At 39.4% G+C, this 23,527-nt stretch overlaps 1 protein-coding gene across 1 annotated transcript in view; it reads right to left on the bottom strand.

Moving 5' to 3' along the window:
• The window catches only part of fstl5 (follistatin-like 5), a 166,077-nt gene extending 142,996 nt beyond the window's left edge, over positions 1-23,081 (bottom strand). The window contains exon 1 of the mRNA XM_034140696.1: positions 22,788-23,081. Coding sequence (XP_033996587.1) covers positions 22,788-22,810 — 23 coding nt within the window. The 5' untranslated portion in view covers positions 22,811-23,081. The remainder of the gene's footprint in view (positions 1-22,787) is intronic.
• Positions 23,082-23,527: the final 446 nt, after the last annotated feature.

Here is a 23,527-nt window from a genome sequence, read left to right on the forward strand (position 1 = left end):
TGCTTCTTTTCATTTTGTGAACCATTACAGTTCATAGAGCTTTTTGGAACATTAACAAACTACACAGATGGAAAAGAAGCAAGAGCAAAGGTTTGTCAAAGGCAAAACCACAATGGCAAATATTACTACTAGCTAACTCAACTCAGCTTTTTATTACCAAAAAGTCTTGGGCTATCTTCTGTCCATCCGAATCAAATCATCTGTTATAAATCCAAACACTACCTCCAAATAATATCTGATATGTATTTATAATTTCTAGTGCACTTGTGCTAACAGTGAATGCAGCCTTGTTTTGGACATTTGTACTTCAAGCTAATATGATGCAACTGTCACAGAACATAATATCCCCCTGGGTTACACTTGTAGGTTTTTTTTAATTCACACTTTTTAAAGTAAACTGAGGGAACAACTTGTAAGGTTTTCTTAATAAAAAAGCAAAATACAGATATATTTAGAAAAAAGTAAGATGTCTTAGCGTAAATGGTCTTTAATTTAACAGACAGCAACTCTAGTGTAATCTATAAGCATATGCACAAGTTGTTGTGTGTGTGAGAGTAAGTGTATGTAAATAGTTGTATTTAGTTGCCTGAAAAGCACAGGAGGCAGGAACAGTCTGGAAGTTTTCACTGGACTCCCGGCCGTCACGGATTTTCATCATAACTTTGGCTCATGGTTTTAAATTCCCTGGAGCACGTCTGAGCTTTGGAATTGACTTTCAAATGAAGACTACCTATTTCCCACTGTGTACACAATGCATCATGTCTTGACAAGCTCCCCGCCGCTGTCCGTACCCCCCTATCTGTCTCATTCTGCAGAGTTTCGCCGGTCACTGGACGAGCATTACAACAGAAGTGTGGAGCTCGACTTACAGCTACTACATGTATATATTATCCCCTGCCTGCTACACACTGGGCATTCATTGGGTGCAAACACATGCACACATTGTAATTTACTATCAGCTGTCATGCATGTTTGGTAGGTTATAAGTCTGGAAAATAGCAATACATAATTAAAATATGCTATACATTTTCCTGGAATTATGCATGAAGAGCCTTAATTCAGAAATACTCTTCCACCACATGACTATTACTAGTCAGCTTAGGCTTTATTGCTGATAACTCTCCAATTTACCACTTTCTAATTAAAAGGCAGCTTGCTTCAAATATAAATGAACAAATTCTGAATATGGTCCACTGAGAACACTTTGTATATTCAGTAGACAGCAGAGATGTACGCGCTACAGTAGAGTTCATGACTTCTAAACAAGACGGAGAAAAAATATAGTTTCAAAAATCAGAACAACATAACTTATACTTTAAGATATTTCGACCTTTTGCAGCCGATGCTTTCCTCAGGCATCTGTTTTGCACATCATGCCGTCTGCAAAGTTTCTCACAACAACATGATTGCTTATAACTTCTAAAACAACTATAAGAAAAACAGTCCTGAACAAGGAGCGTCATTTTAAAATGTTAAGAAAAAAATATCTGTACATATCGGAAATAGTTACAGGTTTTAATCTCCAAACAAAAGATAACTCTTTACCGCTATTTAGTTGCACTTTAATAAATCATTATCATTACTATTATCCTTAAAGCACGCCTGTTTAACTAAATCACAGTGTGGTGCAGCAACAGATACAAGTGTCCAATTCACACAATAAGAGGCTAAAATTATTGAATTCACCCTATTTCTAACACACAAGCTTTTTTTTATTTCGTTAAAAAACATCATTACGTTTGGGAATGTTTTTCTTTGCTTCTTCCTCACCCTGTTTATCATGTTGCAAACCCTCATATGCATCTTGTAACCCCTCAATGATGATGACTCCTCTAAGGTCAGTAACATAAACATGGTGTGAGCAGTTAGAGGAGACATTATTTATTTCAATATTTATGGCTTCAACATTGAAAGTATTTCCTGATGCTTTTTAGAGCTGAATGTATGCAAGGCAACCAGTTTCTACAGCTGTTAAACCTCTTAAGTTCTAATTAGTTTAATAGTAAACTCTGGGTGTTTCTCAATGTCGAGGAGGCTTCCTTGGTAGGACATGTCCCTCCGAGTCAGTTCCTTCAGAAGCGAGGCAAGAACCCTTCCTTTCATTCGGAGAACGAAGAATGGGACAGGCTAGCAAGTGTGCAGGAGGTGTGCGTCATATGAGAGGCCCCGCCTTACATTTTCCGACAAAGATTTTGGAAAGTGGTCCGTGCGCAAAGCATTGTGGGGATTTTAAGACCGCGGAGGATACACATGTGCAGCCTCGAAATTTCCCGCAACGAAGTACGCCGGCCTCTGTAGAATTCCAAGTATCCTGGACATTGGAACAGTCCTTCGGCGGCACTCAATGACGTAGTATCCTTGAAATAGTGGCTCTGGAGCAGCTTTCCTCGACATTGAGAAACACCCAGTGATGCACTTTGGTTGCACTCCACAGCTGCTGAGTGTGAGTGCAGTGCAAACGAATGATCAAGAATAAGGTCACTTTGCTGTTTGAATTATGTCCCATTACATGAATAGTGCATCAGACTTCATCATTCTGATATACTGGATATAACATACTGCATATTATCAATAAGGTAAAACACATGCTTTAAAACAAACCAGTAAATATTATGTTGTGTCTGTGTCACTTCCTTCAAGTGCGAGCTACCCATTTATGAAAACCCAATGTCACACCCTGGGCACATTAGCTTATTTTATTTCTCTTCTTATGCTGCCACAAAACAAACAGATATAATAGAAAGATTTAGCGGAAAAGGGTATGAGCCTCCCGTGCAGATCATTTGAAAATCAAAGCCTGTTCTGCTTGATAGACAATTTTCTTTATACCTCTATTATTCTGAATAGTGTCCTCAAATGCCATTTGAGCAACGGTGTGTGAAACACATCAAGTGTTAAAATTACATTTAAAGCTTCATTCATCACTTTCCTGTCGCAGCAACTTTTCAGCACTTTAGCAGGTATATCTCCATGTTTGTATTATAAAGTGCAAAGTGTCAAAGGACAAACAACTTTTTCCATTTGTACACTGTTATTTATCCACTTTGCTGAGCATGCATGCTGGGGGTTTGCAAGCACTCTGCTTTAAAGTCAGCCAGTTTTGCAGATTCACACCAGGGATCAGTCCAGTAAAACATGTTGTGTAGCTGAGCTGCTTACTAAAGCTTTAAAGCCTTGCTTAACAGTTTCCCTGATTATCTTGGCAATGACCAATCTTTGTACAAAAGTATTAGCATCAAACTATACTTAAAGTACCACAATTAAGGTACTTATTGTGTGTAATGTCCCATTTTAGAATCATATTTATGTAATACCTATTTTGATTATTGATGCATTAATGTTGTTCATCACTGCTGGTAAAGGTGGAGCTAATTTTAATTACTTGATATACTGCAGCTGGATATCTTAACCGATCATTGTATATCATCGTTTATGTATTAGTTTATTTATATTTGCTTATAATGTGAACATTTAAAGTAATTTGTAAGGAGTTTCGTTAAATGTAGTGGAGTAAAAAGTACAATATTGGCTTCCAAAATGTAGTAGAAGTATAAAGTAGCATAACTTGGAATTACTTAAAGGTGGGTTAGGTAATTCACTTCAGAAACACTTGTTGTTATATTCCATGGAATGCTCTTAACATCCCGATAGCAATGAATACATGAAATGCTTTGACAATAAATACATACAAAAATGTCATCTGTGGAAGCCGTGGCGCTGTAAAAAGCACGACCAATCATCTGAGCCGGCCCGGCTAAAATAACTGGATGGGCTACCTGCCCGTCAGCCTTCCATTTCGTGCACAAACGTATCTCGTGGCACGATATATATGAAATTAAAATGAAATATAATAATTAACACTGAAATAAAACGTAAATTACATCTGGAGTAACATTCACAAGCTACCCTGCAGCATTCAACGAGATTAAAATAAGCTCCGCGTTTATCAGCTGTGAAAAACACGTTAATGCATCAGTAGGCTAATTATATTAAACGTAAGCTAATGCGTTAGGATGTACACAGTTAGATGTTAGCAGCTGGACTGGACTTACCTGTCATTACCGTTTGTTAGTACATCCAATTTCAGCCATTTGGTGGTAATAAAGTTGATTTTGGAAGGAATTTAAAAAACATAAAGTCATAGAAAAGCAAGTTTATGTGCAAAAATACTCCCAAGAGAAGTCGAGTCGGTGTGTAAACTACTGTAACAACACACTGCAGGTGAATTCAATTAAAGAGAGCAGTGGAAAGCCAAGATGCGCTCGGTGCTGCCACCTGTGGCCAAGTGCTAATACATCAACAGTATAAGATACAATATGAGGTGCATTTTATATGACATTATATTGTATTATTGTAAAATATATAATATTATATTATATTAAAGTATATTATATCAATTATAATATATTATATTACTTTAGCATACCACATTTTAAAGGTACTATGTGGCTTAAATATATAAACCGTCAATGAGAAATCTGATGACAACAATTAAATGACTATCTAATGATGTTGTTAAAGGTTTACTCCAACGAGGCGTTCTGGGGCAGCATAGACAGGTCTTTTCTGTGTTAGAGTTTTACTCGCTACAGGGTGTACTGTGAGGGTTTTTTACTCTGCAGACCGTTTACATGCATAAAAAGCTACATAACACACAAGGGGACGGGTAATAACCGGAAAAGCATGACATGGGAGCTTTAATGTGAACATATGTGTAAATGTGTCTGTTGATTGTATATATATATAGGATATACATACTTTATACATATATTCGTATACATATTTGTATATTTGTATTATTGTATTTTTGTATTCGGGATTGTTGGAAACGTTATTTTGATCTCTCTGTCTGTACACACAAACTGAAAGATTGACATTAAAGTTGACTTTGACTTTGACCATAGAAATGTTGAACTATAGCAAACAGTGTTGATATTTTTTGGACAACCAGAAATGATTATTTTGTTATTATTTGTTTTGCTGTACGCGTCAGACCAATAATAAACATGTGAAAGTCAGACTAGATGAGCAGACTTACCTAACCTTATTAATGTTTCAACATCCTTCTGCTTCTTCCCTACTGTAGAAAATATGATCTTCCCCAGGCTCTATCCAGTCAAAATGATTCCCACCTGTACAGCTGAGATATTGCATTGCAACAGTGGCACATGGGAAAGTAGCAGGGAAGCACTGGCGCTCCCAGTTTGCTCTCTAAACCAATGATTTCCTAGAGGCTTGTTTGAATTTATTCAGAAAGTCATCTAGGTCACTGGAGGGGAACTTGAAGTCAGCAGATAAACGGCTCTGCTTTCCCCTCTCTCCATATGCTTCAGCTGACACAGTCCTGACCTCCCGCTTGCACATCTCTGTAAGCGCGCTCAGCGGTATTTCTATGTACAGATCAATTTGGTTTGAGTATTACAGTTTGTCTCTGGGATATCTGGAGAACACTGGAGCATCTGCTGCGTGTTTGCTGCCCAAGCACCCTGCTGCAGCATGTCTTATTTGGCAGAGTTATCACGGCACTTCTCATACCCGTACATCCCCGGCAGCACTGTGCACTGATAAAGGGCTCCTTCAAGTTCAAAGCACGTCCAAAACCACGGGCGACACTCTTAACCCCTAGGGTAGTGCTTCCGTTTTGGTGCCTTTTTCTTCCCTTACAAATGAATAAAATGCTGTGCTAATCTTACAGAAAGAGCAGTTCCTTACAACAAAGGAACACAGGGATCCCTTTGAATGTCATGCCTATAAATGAGCATCTGAAATAGCTTTCATATTGCATGTCCCTGCATAGGGTCTGGAGGAATCATTTTAAAGAACTCCTTAGATCATACGGCGACATTATTACAAGGAATCAAGGCGACATCATCCATATCTGCAGTCCAGACGTTTATGATGTGCATGAAATGGTGGTTGAAAACGGTTTATGGTTCTGCAGAAATAAAGAGCTCAAACCACTCAAACAAACCATGCTACGTTTCTTTGTGCAAGACCTGCAGTCAGGGAGTCAGTTAATACATGGTGAGTGGGTTCATAAAAGGGACAGCAAGACTTGCCTAGAGGTTGGAGACCTCGGCTGGTGAATGTCAGGTTGTAAGCTTATATGAAGCCCATATAAGCTCGGAGAAGCTGGGGTTCAAATATTGTTTCTTTCAGAATATACTGGCGAGTTTCCTCCTGGGCAAAACACTCAACCCCAATCTATGAAGCTACAAGATGGTCAACAGCATGAGGAAGACATTGAGCTTTGCCTTCATGTTTACAGAAAAGACGATAATCCTATATTTCACCCATGTGTTACACGGTGCAGGGTTTTAGAATAGTATAATAACGTTTTTATTTCATCCCATATATCCAGCCTCAGGCGTCATTACTTTAAACTATAAACTGTGTAGAGACGCTTTGTGAAGTATTAACCATAAATTAAATTGAACTTATATGGCCTGTAAAGCTTTTTAAGGCTCAAATCTTTAAATTCACCTTTTAAGAATGGATCTATTAAAAGTATTAAAGGAAAAAAGATTTAAACATCGCTCCCCAAAGCTCTTCAATTCAGCTTCAGGCTGCCCAAATCAAAGTTGCTCATTTCAACAATTGCAAAAACAATTACCTGTTCATTGATGGTAATATGAAGAATACATTTAGTTAATTTCAAGAACAACTGCCAACCTTTTCAATGTGCTTAACTGATTTTTGCCCAATTCTAAGTATAGAAATTCTAACAAACTCAAACAATACCAACTCAAAGTCCATGTTGGCTCAGAGGTATAGTTATTTTTATTTTATTTGATGTATTGATATAATTATATTTTTTCCATTTATTAATTCTAGAAATTCTTAAAAGTTCCATGGAAATAATAACCAATATGTGATATAGTTAATAGTTTCGAAAAGGCATATAAGTGGACATTATGCAGCTGGAGTTTGTTGAGGTAAAAAAAGATGTTCCAATAAAATAGCTTGCGTTTTGCAGTTACGTGGTTTTAAGGATATTAAATAAAATGGTGTCTTACTTTGCAGTTTAAGTCCTGGTTGTTTATCACTGAGTTTATCGCTGCGCATTAAAGGAGACTACTGATCTACCTTTCTTATCCTTTTTGGCAACACCTTTGAGATACGTCCTTCATTTGGCAGGATTCTGGCACTGCAAAGATAACTTGCCTTCTAAAATGTCAGGCTAATACTGTCAGACTTTTATTGATGAAGTGTGAGGTTGTGGTTATGTCTTTCCAGGTATGGTGGCTATCATCTCACATGATAACCGCCAGATTTCTGTTTATTCCAAGCTGTTGCAGCAGCTGGAAACATAAAATGCATTACTTCCTGTGCGCCTGAGGATCTTTCCTCAGAAAAAACAACAACAACAACTCTACTATAAACCAGGTGCTTAGAGCCACCAATAAACTGAAAGCTGTCATGAATAGAATATTCACAATTCTGAGATATCAATTGGCATACGGAGTAAAACGCTTTTTTTCAGCAGGAACCTTTTCTTGAACCCAGGAATATTATTAGAAAGTATTTTGACTGCAGCAACCCTGGATCACAGTCCCTGCTCCTGAGGTAGTACTATCTGACGGGTCAGGACTTTGAAGTGGTGTTTGTACTAAAGGTCACTGACACAGGTCTAGAGGCTGGTGCAGCATTCATTCAGGCTGACAGGAAGCAGTCTGCCTGTATGAGGCATTGGTTTTGTTGTTTTTAATGTGTAAATCACAGCTGATTTTCCCAAATTGTATAAGGAAATTAACTTAAGCGGCAATAGTTTTTGCTCTGCAGATGCATGACTTGCCTTCTGATTGCAAACCATGGATATACATAAAGAAAACTGGATATGGCGTTGGAGGCATGGTCCAGTTCAATCCTATGAAAGTTGTGCGCATGAATCCAAAATGGCCTGTCCTTCAAGAACGAAAACACCCGGATATAGGCCCATAGAGTGATTATGTGAACCTGCTATCTCCAGCGTTCAATCTGTTGTTTCACGGCCGGTATCGACTATGAATTGAGGGGTAAAATAACTCTAGATTTGGCGGTAAGCGCATTTTACAACTTATCTAACGATTTAAATTAGGGCTATTTAAGTGATCGTAATGGGTAGTTGATTTAGCTCAATAAAAATCATCAACTGATTTACAGAAGTCTCTTTCCCAATGTAAGTCAATGGAGAAAGTATTTTCGGGCCCAATGACGTCACAAACGGACAGGGAAGTTGAAGAATCAGTGTTTGGCCACTATATGAAAATTCCCTTCAGCTCCCTGCGCACTTCCTGGGGACTTGATTAAAACTCCAAACAACAACTTAACACCTCAAAACCCTTCTTACCGTTCTTAAGGAAGCGTAAACCAATGACACCACAATAAGTCTAAGTTCCTTAAATAGTTCCTGCTTTTGGTGTCCCAAAATATCCTGATTTTAATTAACTGAACTGAACAAAAAGTCGTTTTTTCATCTGAGTTTGTATGGATTTCAGATCCTGACAAGATCTCATAATTTCCCCTTTTTCATTAGGACAATTTGGCAACATGAACAGTCTTGTAATCTGCCCAGAATTAGGTGATTCGAGGCCACCTTCAACACAAAACCATCATTTTGTAATCACCAGCTATTCATCTAAAATGACACGGTACCAGATGTTTCGGTGAGGGGTTGTACGGCGTCTTTTTGCTAAGAGAGCACTTCCTCTGCAGACGCCCAGCTGTGCAGGCAGCTGTGTCTGCAGACAGCTAGCGTGCATTCTGCTTTGTGTGCAGCCTCTCAATTTCCTGTCATCTCCATAATTGGAAGACAATTTTACATTTAGCATATTAAGCTTGTGTTTCTTCATAGACTCATGTGACCTTTAGATTATGCTCCAGGTTTACTTAATAAGAAGTCTCTGCTGATGTATAAAAAAACCCGAGGAGTTAAAACAAAGTCATTTTCTTTACTTTTAACCTTAGAAATAAATAAATTACAGAAACACCTCATACAGACTTATGCTCAAAGGGTGAAATGCCAGCTGAAGTGTTCATTAACTGTATCCTGATATTTGCAGCTAAAATAATGAGCTGTGAACACGACATGAGAAAATAGTTGAAAAGGACCGCTTTTTTACAAAGTGAGGCTTCGCTGTATTTCTTTCTTTTCATCTGAGGAGCAATTTTCACAAAGTGGGATTCCTTTGTGGAGCTTAAAATGAGTCCAACTAGTTGAGCCAAATCTGAACAAGCTTTGAAAAAAGCAGAGGTCCAAACCTGGCACAGCCTTAATCATCTCTCAAATATTCTGGATCACATCCAAAAAGAGGCACTTGACTTCCTAATGTCTTTCTATAATCACCGTGATATATTAATATGACCACTAATGCTAATGGTCTAATTCATTAACTTAATGAATGAGTTAGCTTGAAATATTAGCCTTAATTTGTGTATATTTTATGTCATCATAATTGTCATCATATAACATTTGGGTGTTAAAAACTACACTACTGTGTGGTGTTGTGAAGCATGGAGGAGTTAAACTAATTTGAGTTTGTCCGAATTGGTATGCAAAAATATGCATCGAGGTGCTCACACATTTAACCACACCATTCAATAATCCACAGTATAAATATGAGGTATAAGACATCAGTAGTTGTGGAGGAAGTATCCAGATCCTTTACTGTAATGAAAAGTGCCAATACAACACTGTCAAATAGTACTGCATTGAAACTGATAAGTAGGTACAAGTACTTGAAGACGTAGCAAAGTGTTTTACTGTTCGAAAAAAGGGCAGGGTGAATAAGTGTGTCTTTAAAAAGTGTCCAAATATCATTTTTATTATTTTCGTACTTTGTTATTTAAAGGGGACCTATCATGCAAAATGCACTTTTGTACGTCTTTTATACATGAATATGTGTCCCCGGTGTTCCAGGGAACTCACCAAGTGTCAGAAAACACAACCCTCTCTATTTTCCTCCATACCCAAATCTCTAAAAAAGGGGCTGCAACGGATCTGATAAAAACTGATCCAGATTTGAATACTGTCCTGACGTCAGGACGGTGGCACTACGGCTATTGGGCCAACTCCACCAATCAGGAGGAGACAGCCACGGCCATTGCCGTTCGAAAGCGCTGGAGACGCTGTAGTACATATGCCAGGCCTGTAGATGGTGCTGTTCTCACAGAATCAGCCCTTGCAAAAACAGAGCTAGAAATTGTCAAATTGAGCAAAATGAGGCATGGCTAAAATGCATGATCTGTTTGGTATTTTGAAAAAAATATATATAAATATGCCTTATATAGGTATGGTCCTACACTATATTATTCAAATATAGCATGATAGGTCCACTTTAAGTAAATAAATCAACAAATGTGAGTAGCAGGGTATCAAATATGTGTGTCTACCAAGAGATTATGATTTTTTCATGAACTTTTACAGAAGTATTTCATCGATAATCTCCTCATCTTTCTTATTAAGTAATTGTAACTTAATTGTAAGTTACAATTCATAGTAATGCAGTTGAAGGCAATGAGTATGTTTATGATTCTTCGTTGGGTGAGAAACTCCCAGGGATTTTAGCCTTTGCTGACCATTCACATGCTAAAGAACACACAACAGGAAAAGGCCCGAAAAGCTAATAGGGCCTCTTTATTAATAAGCCAGTGTGATCCAAGAAGCTGCCAAAATAAAACTGAGATGGAGATAAATGTGAGTGTGACAGACTGAGGGACCTCCGCTACCTCATTACCTGCTGTTGAGGTGCACTTAACCTCCCAATGGCTCCAGAGGGGTCGCTCAGTGAAGTAGATAAAAACTTTGGTTATTCAGGGCAGCTCTCAGGTGTGACTGTGTCTTATGAAGCATGCTGTTGCTTTCACACTCGGCGAACCTCGTCTACAAGTGTTAAAGTTAAAAGCTGCTGACATCAGAGACTTTGAGAACAGATTAACACATTGTTCTTCTTATCGCTTTAATTTTCAGCAACATTATTTGTGAATGGCAAATGGGTTTCACGTGGGACACAGCACTCACCCATCACAATGGCAATTAATCACACGATTGGCAATTAAAGGTGACAGTTAAAATGTTCAGAACAGAAACTAAATGGACCTGAAAGGTGAGATTGTTTTGAGCTGCATCCAATGAGGACTTGGGGAAGCCAGTGAGGGATCACACGCTTGTACTAACAGATATATATACTCTATTCTGATTCCATTAGGATATATCAGAGTTTATTAATACTCGCTAACACACCACTGCTAAGCAGCATTCATATAAATCCACAGAAAAGAAGCATGGCCGATTAAACGTCAGCTGTGGACAACAAACATTCATTTTCAATAATCAGAAAACAATGTGGAGTACTTTTTGAACAGTCAATATTTGTGAAAAGCACAAACTTTGGATGGTTAGAAAAATCAACAGAAGAAGACACACAGGAAGGAAACACAAACACGGTCTGGCCTTGTTTGAAGGCTGGTAAATGAAAAAGAAAATGAGAACAGACTTGGACAGTTGCAGAAAACTTCGATCAGTACTGCAGTCAGTTTCAGTTGCGTTGTTGTGTCGTAGTTTCAGCCGTTGGTGCGCCCTGGAACTGACTTTCTTTGTGGATGAATACGAAAAAAATACAATAAAATCATTTTCAATTAATATTGTGAGTCAAGTCGTTGGTTAATTTACTGTAGTATGCGGCCTTGAAATAAGCGGGACAATGTGCAATTGTCAATGCTTTAAATGATAGTTGTATCAACTATGCCTGCCTAAAACGTGGGAAATCATCCGGACGGCCCTTTAACTGTTGAACACCGGCACAAAGGAAATTCAGAGAAAAACTTGTCTCATCATTCAAAACCCCTAATATCAATTACATCACAGACCCTACTGTGCATCTACAAGTCTGAGTTCACTGCCACACTACATAATTAATGCAGACTTCTTAGGATTTGTGAACCCTCACTTCCACATGAGTTCAAAGCTTGTACACCTCTCCTTCTGAACACTTAAGCAAACCGCCGCTCCGATATCCCTACGACTCATTAGACGGGATGCCAAGCTCCAAATGCCAAGCGGATAACAGCGGAGCATCCCCTGCCACCAGATAGCAGATAATGATGGAGATAGGCCCTTGTGTACATTTGTTGGCAGCGTGTTGTGATGACATAATTCATTATCCCCTGTCCTTTTTATGAGGCTGTTATCTGTTTCATTCAGATATCCGAAGGCATAAAATGTGATTACACTGAGCTTTGAACTTATGCTGCTGTGTTGTGTCTTCCCACTAAATCCCTTGTGCATCACAGTTACATGTTAGCACAAATGCATCCAGGGAGTGTGTTCTTTTTGTGTGTGTTTTTAGATAACGCCTGTACAGTGATGTGTATGCCTCCATGATTGTCAATCATCTCTTTGTACACTCTAATTTGTTTTTTCATATACTCCGCCAACGCTAGGGTCACACAAACAGATCATATATTGCATTGCTTGGAATATTTAGTAAATGTGGGAATATGTGTGAGCCAGTGGTGATGGCAAAAGCGGATAAGAAAACTGTAGCAACTGCAGAAGCTGAGAGCTAATTCACTTTCAAAGTTAATCTGCTTTCAATCCTAGCAGGCAGCCCAAATCTAGGCAGAGACACTTCTGAAATCACACGTTGAATTTCAATGATCCTCGTGCTCAGAAAGCAGGTACTTCACAAGGATTTAACGACAGTCTCGGGGACCAAAACAGGTATTCTGACACCTTGGGTCTTGTATGACTCGTATAGATGGGATATGAAAAGACTTGTTGGACCCACAGACACTTCACATACGATGGGAAGAGGCGGAGGGATTTGCAGCCGTGAAAACATTAAGATAGTCGTGAGGGTAACGGGAGTTCAGCTGGTCAATCACCAGAACGCTAATGAGCCTCTGATGTCTTTCTAACTCAGCAGCTTGCTTTGTTCTCAGCAGGACTGTGGATGTTTTGTGTTACAGACTGAGCTTTTCACTGAGTGCTGGAACAGCATCTTGCAGGGACTCAAACATCCTCTAACAGGATGCGCCAGTTGACAGTTTCACTTGCACATTTTCCTTTTTCAGCTTCACACTTTATCTGACATAAACAAATGCAGAGAACATGTGTGTTTTGATCGCTGGATTACCGAATACATTAATTATTTAAGATGTTTACCAAACTTAAAGGTCACCTATCATGCTATGTTTAGGCAATAGCATAGGTCTCAGATATATAAAAATATATAAAAAACATGTCTATGAAGTGATTTGCTCAAAATACCAAACAGATCACCCATTCTAGCCATGCCTCATATCCCTCTATTTCACTTCCTGTTTCAAAAGTGCTGATTTGGGGTATAAAGCTTTAAAGATTAATACAAAATTAAAAAGGAGGGGGCTGAGCTCATGCGGGACCCGGCAGCTACTGTCTAAACTAAATACTGCCGTGATGAAACGCCATATCATGGATTATCAAGGATTATTTCTGAAACAGTATGGAGCTCAAAGGATTTCTCTCTTGCCGGTTATACCACAAGGTGAGTTCCTTTTTATTTCCTGCTTCTTCACACACATGCTCTCCAGTACAGGTTAGCTCTGAGTGTTAGCGATGCTAATGTAAACATGCACCAACCATATTACGTCCAAAACAGTCGGGCATTGTTTCTGATAGCAACGTTTCTGATGGGGCCGTGGGTGTAAAGCCAGCCTACATTTCAGATATTTCGTCATATCGGACGCAAATCTGGATCAGCTCCGTTGTAGCCCCGTTTTTAGAGATTTGGGTACGGAGGAAAAGAGAGAGGGTTTTATTTTCTGATGCTGCGTGAGTTCCCTGACACACCGGGGACACATATTTATGTATAAAAGACATCAACAAGTGCATTTTGCATGATAGGTCCCCTTTAACAAAAATGGTGGCAAGAATAAATACATCTCAACTAAAGCTTTTATGCTGCTATTAAAACTAATGTAACACAATCAACATCAAGCTATTGGTCCCCCTGCAATTGTTGTACTAAGCCAAGCTAATCAGCTGCTGGATGTGGCTTTATATTTTCTGAAGATACATAAGAGTGGTGCTCATCTTTTCATCTAACTTTTGCCAAGAATGGGAATAGGCGTATTTTTCAAAATGTCAAACATTTCCCTTAAAGCTTGACAGCTTGTCAAACTGTATCTGCTGATGTAGATTGAGTGATACGATTCAAGATGAAGTGAGTTTTTCAATAACATTGGTACTGTTGAAGGGGTCCTTATATGCTCATCTTCAGGTTCATATTTGTATTTTGTGCTTCTACTGTGACATGTTTACCTGCTTTAATGTTGCTGCAGCACCTCTTTTCACCCTCTGTCTGAAACCAGAGCCCAGTCTGCTCTGATTGGTTAGCTGGCCGGCTCTGTTGTGATTAGTCAGCCGCTTAAAGATGTCCCGCACGTTAGCCTATCACGCACAAAAACCCACCAGGGTGGTTGTTGCGAAGTCCATAGGGACTTGGCTTGGCAACTGGAAGGTCACCAGCTCAAGTCCCGGAAAGACCAAGTGCTACCGAGGTGTCCCTGAGCAAGGCACCATTCCCTAAAACTGCTCCCCGGGCGCCGTACATAATGGCAGCCCATTGCTCCTAACACTAGGATGGGTCAAATGCAGAGAAACCGTTTTGTTACATAGTACCTGTACTACGTAATGACAATAAGTTCATTCTTCAATCTTCAATCTTCAATATTGAAACTACAGGAACGAATAAACCTCAAAAAGCATAATAGGGCCTCTTTAATTAAGCTACATTTTTTTGTTATGTAGATTTTAAATATTCTCTAAATTGTATTAGCAGCACACTTGCAGGAAATGTGTGTCTTGTTAAAACGGTCTAAACAAGGATAACACCAAGCCAAATGTCTGCTAAAGGTGGCTGTATGTGTTCTGCACAGACAGGAGATTGATGCTCATCTCTTCATCTAAGTTTTGGCAAGAAGGCGAATAGGCGTATTTTTCAAAATGTCCAAAAACGTTTCCTTTAAACTTCCTGACAGCTTGTCAAACTGGATCTTCTGAGAAGGCTTGCTTCTTATAATTGAAAATGAGTTGTTTAATGAAGATGTGTCCAAAACACTGTTCATTTTAATCAAGTTCAAATTTGTTATTGCAAATTTAAACCAAAATGTGTATAAAGTGAATAAATAACTAATGACTAGGATCTTCCTTGCAGGTAATTGTTGTATTTTTGGAATGGATGGTGCTGTGTCAAGAGGATGCCGTTTTTTTTCTCTCAGACTATATAATTTATCTTTGATCAGTCCTGTAACGGCTCCCTGTGACCAGTGCTCGGCTGCCAGTTTGTACTGTATGATAATTTGAACAAATTCATCCTCAGAGAGCGTGCACATTATTCATCAAAGCACAGAAAAGTGATTCTTAAATATATCTTTTGTCATAAACAGCGTTTCTGTCTAGCTTGGCAAAACATCTAAGATGTATAAACGGCCAACTGTGTACCATCAGCTCTGACTTCACCCGGGGTTTCTTTCACAGTTATTAACAATTAAAATGAGTGACAATTACAACACCGTAAAGTATTTAACGGATGTTTTACACATCAGAGGGCCGAGTTCAGAGAGCACCTATAAGTCCTCCTGAATGACAAAGGGTTGACAGCGGGGACTTGGGCGTTATATGGTCCACATTACAATCATTTATGATCGCAGGAGTCTCGACATACGAGGCAGTGGCAGGAAAGACCTTGACTCTTCTTTTATAGCCCTTTAATTTATAGGCCATTTCGAATGTCCTGAGGTACAGGCTGTGGCTACAACTCTGCAGGAAAGAAGCCTGGCAGAGGCACATTGGCCCTCCCATTGTTAACAATCATTACATAATCAGCCCGATCTGATCTACTGTACTGTGCCCGGGAACAATGCCGTCACACTTGGCCCACAGCGGCAGTGAAAACTGAACCGCGACCTGCCATTAAAATGCAACGCATGGCCAGCACCCGCCTCCTAAAGTGTCAAACACTCCAAATAAACAGCAAACAACAGCCGTACTATATCAGAAACCAACAACCCTACCAACTGAGACATATTTTATAGTACAACTCCTCAAGCCACACTTGACAGCAGTAGACTGACAGGATTAGTGCAGAAACCTAGAGCCGGTTGACCCTTTAGTGTTTCTGCTACTTCTATTATCGTCTGACCATCTGCCAAAGAGCACTGAGACAGAAAAAGAGCCGTCTCAATATTTCACCCGGCCTCGGCTTTCAAAGTAGCCACGAAAGCGTTGTTCTGAAATGGGTTATGACAATAACAATTTAACAATCCACTCGGAGTTCAATCAAGACATGGAGTGGAGGAGGTCATGCTTCAGAAATCCAGAGCTGTTTGAAAAGTCAGGACTCAGAGGCTCGTACCGTTGAGATTGATCATGGGAGCGAAATGAAAGGAGAAATCGGCTGTGATCCAGGGGAAACGCCTGACTTCACTGCACATAGTAGACTTTCTCATATATCATTACAGCAAGTTAAGCACCTGCTAATAATCAAAATTGCATTATAAGTGTTCTCATCTGTAACTGCAGAGAGGTTTTCTGTTGGACTGCATGCTACAACCGACAATGCACTCATATGGAAAAGAGAAATGCGTCGTGCCCAATTGAGGAAAAAACTGGATTTCACTTCATCAAACAAACCATTGCCAGCAGACATAAGGATGTCAGGGGGTAGTGTCGCCTAAATATGGCAGCATGATAACATATCTCAATGTGTGTGGGTCTGCACAATAAAGATTGCACATATTGGAGAAGGGAACAACAAAGACAGACACAGAGACACAGATGGGAGTTGGCAGCGGTTACAGCTTAGCTCAGAGTGGGAAGAGGGGAGACGGAAGAGGGGAAAGCAGAGTAAGAAGTGTTATTGTTGAGGTGGGTGGGGGCCGAGCTATTGAGACATAAAAACATCAAACCTTAAAGTCCGCCTCAAGACACGATTTCAAATTTGTAAAATGTCCCTGCTATGATTAGAAATTCATATAAAATGAGTTTTACCTATAACATAACTTTAAAATGTGTCTGAAAGCACATGAACTTCCTAATTTCTCCCCCATTGCTCGCGCTAGTTTAGCTCCGGAACAATGGGTTTTGGCATCTGTTGTATTTTCTCCATAAGAGGAAAGCTGACACAGCATTTGTGGCTGTAAAACATACAATAATATCCAGTGGGATTATATGATCGATAGTGAAAGGAAGCACCAGGGTCCAGTTTAATACCAAGAACTGCACACTGCAGACAAAACGTTCTTCCTGCTAGAGAATACTCCTGCTCTATTTGGTCATATCCGTTCTGTGACTGCTCATATTTCTGCATATCATTCAGCTATTTCCTTTCAAATATGTGAGTTACCTACTGTACCTAATTTGACATGGGTCTCTTTGAATGCCAGAGGAATGTCAAAAACAACTTTTCAGTGACGTGCCTTCAATTGAGTGTTACAACAAGTCAAGGTCAGTTTGGGTGACATAATTCATAAAATCACATTTTGAGTGGAGGGGATCTGTGACCTTGTGAAATGTGGCCAATGGGTCGCTTAGAGTTATGGTTACAGAAAGAAGACTGTCAATGTGGAATCAGTTCTTCCTCAGAAAATCAACTATGGAGAATTCAGTGTCAACAAAGGTTGGTTATTTCAATGAAACAAATAATAAATAATAATTGAATAATAGAAAAAAGTTTGATGTTTTCTGAAATGTGCTTATTAACCTTCTCGCTAAAGTTAGATGAAAGGACTGATAACGCTCTGGGAGTTTTCCTACTTAACTTGCATGTGAAAATTAAAATGTGTGCATTTTGTTGTCTTTGTGCTGTAACAGCTTCTTGGCAGCAGCTGGATCAGTGACCTGTCCTCACCTTGAGGTTGCCAGAAAAACATTCGGAGGCTGCAAGTTGCCAAAACATTGCCAGTTATTTTACGTAAGCGAACATCTTCATATCAAGACTTATCTCTGTGTAACACAAATAAGATGTCAGTAAGTGATATTCAGAGGTGCTGCGTAGAAGTGGAAATAAAGCCAGAGTTTCTGTTTCCAGCTAAACGCCTTCCGGCTCTGGGCACGGATATGAGAGAAGTATTGATCTCTTCATTTAACTCTCAGAAGATGGTGCATTTTGGAAAGGGTTGAACTATTCCTTTAACGGTTGGGTTCACCAAATTTACAAAATAATTATGTTTTCACTCAGCTCCAGTGATTTAGTTTTGGTTTTATGTGGCCAAGTCTTGAGATTTATATTGCCAAAATACCTGCCAATACGACAAAACAAAGGAGGTCCATTAAAAATATCATGTTAGGGAGGCGTGTGCGTAGCGGAGTAGTGCGTTGGTGTTCGGATCAGGGGGGCACAGGTTCAAACCCCACTGCAGTCAGCATGTCGTTGTGTCCCTGGGCAAGACACTTCACCCCAAACTGCTCCTGTGGGGATTGCCCACAGTATTGAGTATGTAAGTCGCTTTGGATAAAAGTGTCTAACAAGTAACATGTAATGTAATGTCAGGCATTTTCAAGGTACCAATACAATCAACAGAAATATGTCTTAATTCCAAACACTCTGGATACTAATCTACCAAACTCAATGTCTACAGGTTTGACTGGAAATACTGTCTACCAGTACATTGATGACAATGTGAAAAACAATATTCTATTTAAGTTAACTTAACATTTAAATGTCAACAGCATCCCTGGCTTTCCAACAGTATGATATGATGAATTCACTATCTGAGTTTCTAATGTGGAAAGTGTTTTAAGTCTCCATCTTCAAGGACCTCTGAAGTGCTTTTCACTTAATAGATGCAATTATACTGCCTTATATAATGTACCGTATAGATGAAAGGCATGCCGTCTTATTCCATTATATTTTCTTCACATTGAGTTCAGTAGCGGTATGGTGATGGAAAAGCACCTAAACATATTGGACTCTTTAGATCCTGAAGCATCCTGAAGGTAGCAGACAGAGCAGCTACAGAGGTTTCATCTGCACACTGGTTGGGTTCAGTTCTGCTGACCTGCTTACTGTAAGTCTGCAAATGTACGTACAGGCGGAAATATGTATAAGAGTATATGTGTGTGTATGTATATATATGAACAAGGGTATGGCTATGTACATAAAATACGCCATCTGTTTGTACGACCTTTGATAAAGCATTAATTGTATGAATTGAACAAAGTGGTATGACTGGAAGACATACAGATAATATATCCTTATCCCCCTTAGATGCATATCACTGGGTTGAATACCGGGTAGAGATTTTTTATTTCTATTATTTGTAATTGTTTTTGTCATCTAATTATAGATTTGTTTTGTTTCTTTATTGCGATTTGCCTATACTTTACTGTAAAAACATGATTTTGTATTCTGAGTGAAGTGCATCTCTCGACAAACTAATTAGATACAAACGTGGTTTCATCTCCTTTTTGTTCAGTGCCAGAGTAGAAACGACCGGGATCTTTAAATAGATAGCACGGTAGCCAAAAAAGTGTTAATGCATGATCATAATATTAATGGCCAGGAATGGAAAAGCCTTTCGGACCTGACCTAGCATTGAAAAGTGAAGCTGCTGAATGTGGATGCATCTAAGATATGTGCAGAAAGCCATAAAAGTATAATATGCTTCTAAAGAATCATCATAAACACTTTTCTGAGGGTGATAAGTACATCTATTTAAAAGGTTAGGGCATCTGAGATCATCATCAATACTCTAAAGCTGTGTTATTTTCAGTGGCAGTGCATGTGTCCTCCTAAAGATACAGCCTTATTGTCGTATTCTTCCAATCTGCCTTCACCTGCTACCAGCTGCACTGGCACTTTGTAGTTTTCCTCTCACATCTCAAACGCTTTGATCAGTTTCCCATCATTAATTTCCTTCTTTCTAGTGAAAAGAATTATTGACTGAAAAGCCTTTGCCTCCCCGTGGTGCTCCGAGAAAGTCATTGTAATGAAATGAAAAGCAGAGCAGCTCCATTAACACCGGTACCTGCTCAGCCGGCACCATCTCCTACCTGTTGTTAAATGGCTTAATTGGATCTGAGATGGGGGGGGGAAAGTGGGAAAAAAGCTTTTTCTAGTGGGTAGAGTGTTTTCCCTGTGAGAATATTGTGAACAGTTGTTTGGCTTTGTCCTTGTGAGCTTGAAAATAACTTAGTGCTTTAGTATCATATTTATGTGTTATATATTGAGGCTAGCACCACTATCAAGTATCCTCACTATATTCTGCACAATACATACAGTATATATATATATATATATATATATATATATATATATATATATATATATATCACATAGCATCTATAGCTTAAAGGTCCCATGTCATGGCCATTTCTACTGATCATATTTCCATTGTATAGTAGAATATATTTAAATTGTGCAATTTTCCAAACTCACATTGGTTTCTCATACAGCATCTCTGTATAGTATGTGTATTCACCAGGTATTCACTCTCTGTCCTAAACGGCTTGTTGGAGCTCCTGCCCCCCCCTCCCTGTGAGCCCAGTGTGCTCTGATTGGTCGGGACGTTGCGAGGCTCGTTGCGAGGCTCGTTGCGAGGCTCGTTGCTGCTCGCCGCTGCTTCGAGCTGCTGCGAGGAGCGGACAGGTTTCCGGGTCTGCGATACAGCGAGAACAAGCGAAACTCATCCTGAGCACACACAAACACTCACAGCCGAAGTAAAAACAATAAGTGTGGCTTGATATTGAGTAAGAAAAATGTTTATAACGCTGTGAGAATGGGTCTGCGGAGAGCATTTCTCCGCGATCCCAACTCGTCTATTACCAGCGTTCAGGGAGCTCTATGCAAGTCAATGGGGACTCCCTGTTAGTTAGCCAAGGGATCCTGGTGTGTGAGGTGCTCCGCGGATTGGTCCATTTGGGCCAATCCGGTCATTTGTTGCTGATTTGGGTGTTCACACGTCACAGAACCCAGGAAGCAAACAATGGAAAAAGAGAAATCTCCAATGAGGCGTTCTGGGGCAGCATAGACAGGTCTTTTCTGTGTTAGAGTTTTACTCACTACAGGGTGTACTTTGAGGGTTTGTGACTCTGCAGACCGTTTACATGCAGAAAAACCTTCATAACACACAAGGGGACCGGTAATAACCAGAAAATCATGACATGGGCCCTTTAAATATTGATCATATAGTACTCAGTCTCTGTTTTGTATTCAAGTGCATAATCAATTAGGGAGTGCAGCCTTGAAAAACAGACCCACTCATTCATTCAATGCACCACTGGAAATAGATTATATTTTGTGGTTTCAAAGAGCTTTCACGGATAAAGTGAATGCATTGTGGGAATAAATGGATTGAAACTGGATTGTAAAAAGCACACAGACGACTGAACGTTCAAACTGCACGGATTCTGTAGGATCCACACTAATATTGGCGGCATCAGATGTGTTTTGGTGCATGGTTAATCATGAAAAAGTCAAGTAAACACAATATGTAGAGTGCACTGCTGTGTTTGTTTTAATGAACAACCAGCACATTTTTTGTCTTGTTGTCACCTTTACCTGTTACTGTAAATACATAAAGCTGTCAGCAGACTAACATCTGGAATAATGAAAGTCACCATAATATATTCTTACATTAATTGATGGAGGCACTACATTTATACACTATAAAAAACACTGTATTACAAGGAAAAATCCCATGTTTGAAATGTACTTTAAGTGAAAAGTAAAAGCGTTTAATGCAGAATAATGACTTTGTGAGTGTTACACTCATTACATTAATGAATAAATTGCATATTATTTTCAATATAAAGCTCAAATAACCACTAATGGTGAGATGAATGTGAAAAAAGCCTCATTATTTGCATAAACCCATGATTTTTTTGTATAGTAAAGTATTATTGGTATAGTGAAGCAACACGGAACTAAATATGTCAAATGATATTGCTTTGAAATGTTAAAGTGTTTTAAACAGTTGCACAATCACCTCAAATGAGTACTTATGTGAGTAAAATGTAAGTATTTAGTTACATTCTGTAGCTTGCAGTTAGTGTTTCTGGGGGGATTTTAATACTCGGATGTGTTGTTGTATAAAGTGTTTTTAAAATATATCTATAGGAATTCAGTTATAGGATTTTTATAGGCAGCAAAATATGTGTTCCCGGACCTACAGATAAGGCTGCTCTATATCCATCAACAGAGAGCTCCTCGCAGGATTTCAGGCAGTAAATCTGAGTCGTATCGATGGCAGAACTTAATCTGGCTTTACGATAGCTCTGACTCCATCTGCTGCACGATCGGGGCGATAAAAACACCAAAAAGAAACCCTAAATGTAATTCGCAAAGCATCAAACAACACAATTAATGTCCAACCCCCTTTTGCGATGGAGCCTATAATACAGTGCCAAATGAGTCAGGCGCAAAATTGAGGATGAAAAACAAAAGTATAATCCCTCTGCTGCTAACGGTGTCACTCAAGGATTAGTGTGGCAAGGAAAAAATAACACACTAAGTACTACGCGGATGAATTAAAAGCTCTGGGCATCGTGGCGTGTCTCCAATCGTTGCAAACGCATTGATTGTATTACAGTGGGAAGGAAGTGACAGTAATCTGAACTTCACATCTCCTGATATAAAATGATTTGAGCCTACGGGACCTGGAGACAAGAAACTGAAAAGCCTGAGGTTGCGAGATATTCCCTGAGTTAAAGAGAGTGACCTGGCGGATTATTGGAGAAGAGTTCGCAGATGATGAGGGTTAAACGAGCCAGAGGGGGGACGTCTATCTAAAACACAAAGTCAACAACAAATAAAACATGTATTTACCTTTGTGTCCTGACGTTAACCATCCAGGAGTATAATCCAAGCGAGTTTAGAGGTGAAAAGACCCACAAACTAGTATTAATCTCCTTCAAATCCACGACTGGTTGTGTGTAATCTCCGATGTGTTTTAGAGAGGTGAAGTTTGCACCTAAAAACAGCCAAAAAGAAGGTTGTTAATCCCGTCCCAAAAATATCACCAGTGCACAGCAGAGCCGATGTAGGAGGACGAAGGGGAAATAGGGCGATGTGGAGTTCAGCACCGGCACAGAGGACAGCTCCGGAGGCGCAGTGATCTCACCTCGGCCACGCTCGGGTCTCTTGTGCGCGAGGCAGGAGCCACCAGCCCCAACCTCACCTACCGGCTCAGTCCCGACCGGATTTACATACGAGGGGAGAAGGAGGGGCAGAGGGAGGAGAGAACCAATCACAAACGTCCCGTAGTAGGCAGTAGAAACAACCAAACCAGGGTAGACTGACACCCGGAATGTGAGGCGTTTATGTACCAGAGCCAAACTGCACTTCACTAAAATGATAGATAGATAGATAGATAGATAGATAGATAGATAGATAGATAGATAGATAGATAGATAGATAGATAGATAGATAGATAGATAGATAGATAGATAGATAGATAGATAGATAGATAGATAGATAGATAGATAGATAGATGGATAATTCATGCTAAATTTGGAAATTATTTTGTAACAGCATTGTGTTCAAGTATTAAAATAATAATAATAATA

This window comes from Trematomus bernacchii, unplaced genomic scaffold (genome assembly GCF_902827165.1).
Source record: "Trematomus bernacchii unplaced genomic scaffold, fTreBer1.1, whole genome shotgun sequence".
In the NCBI taxonomy this organism is placed as follows: domain Eukaryota; kingdom Metazoa; phylum Chordata; class Actinopteri; order Perciformes; family Nototheniidae; genus Trematomus; species Trematomus bernacchii.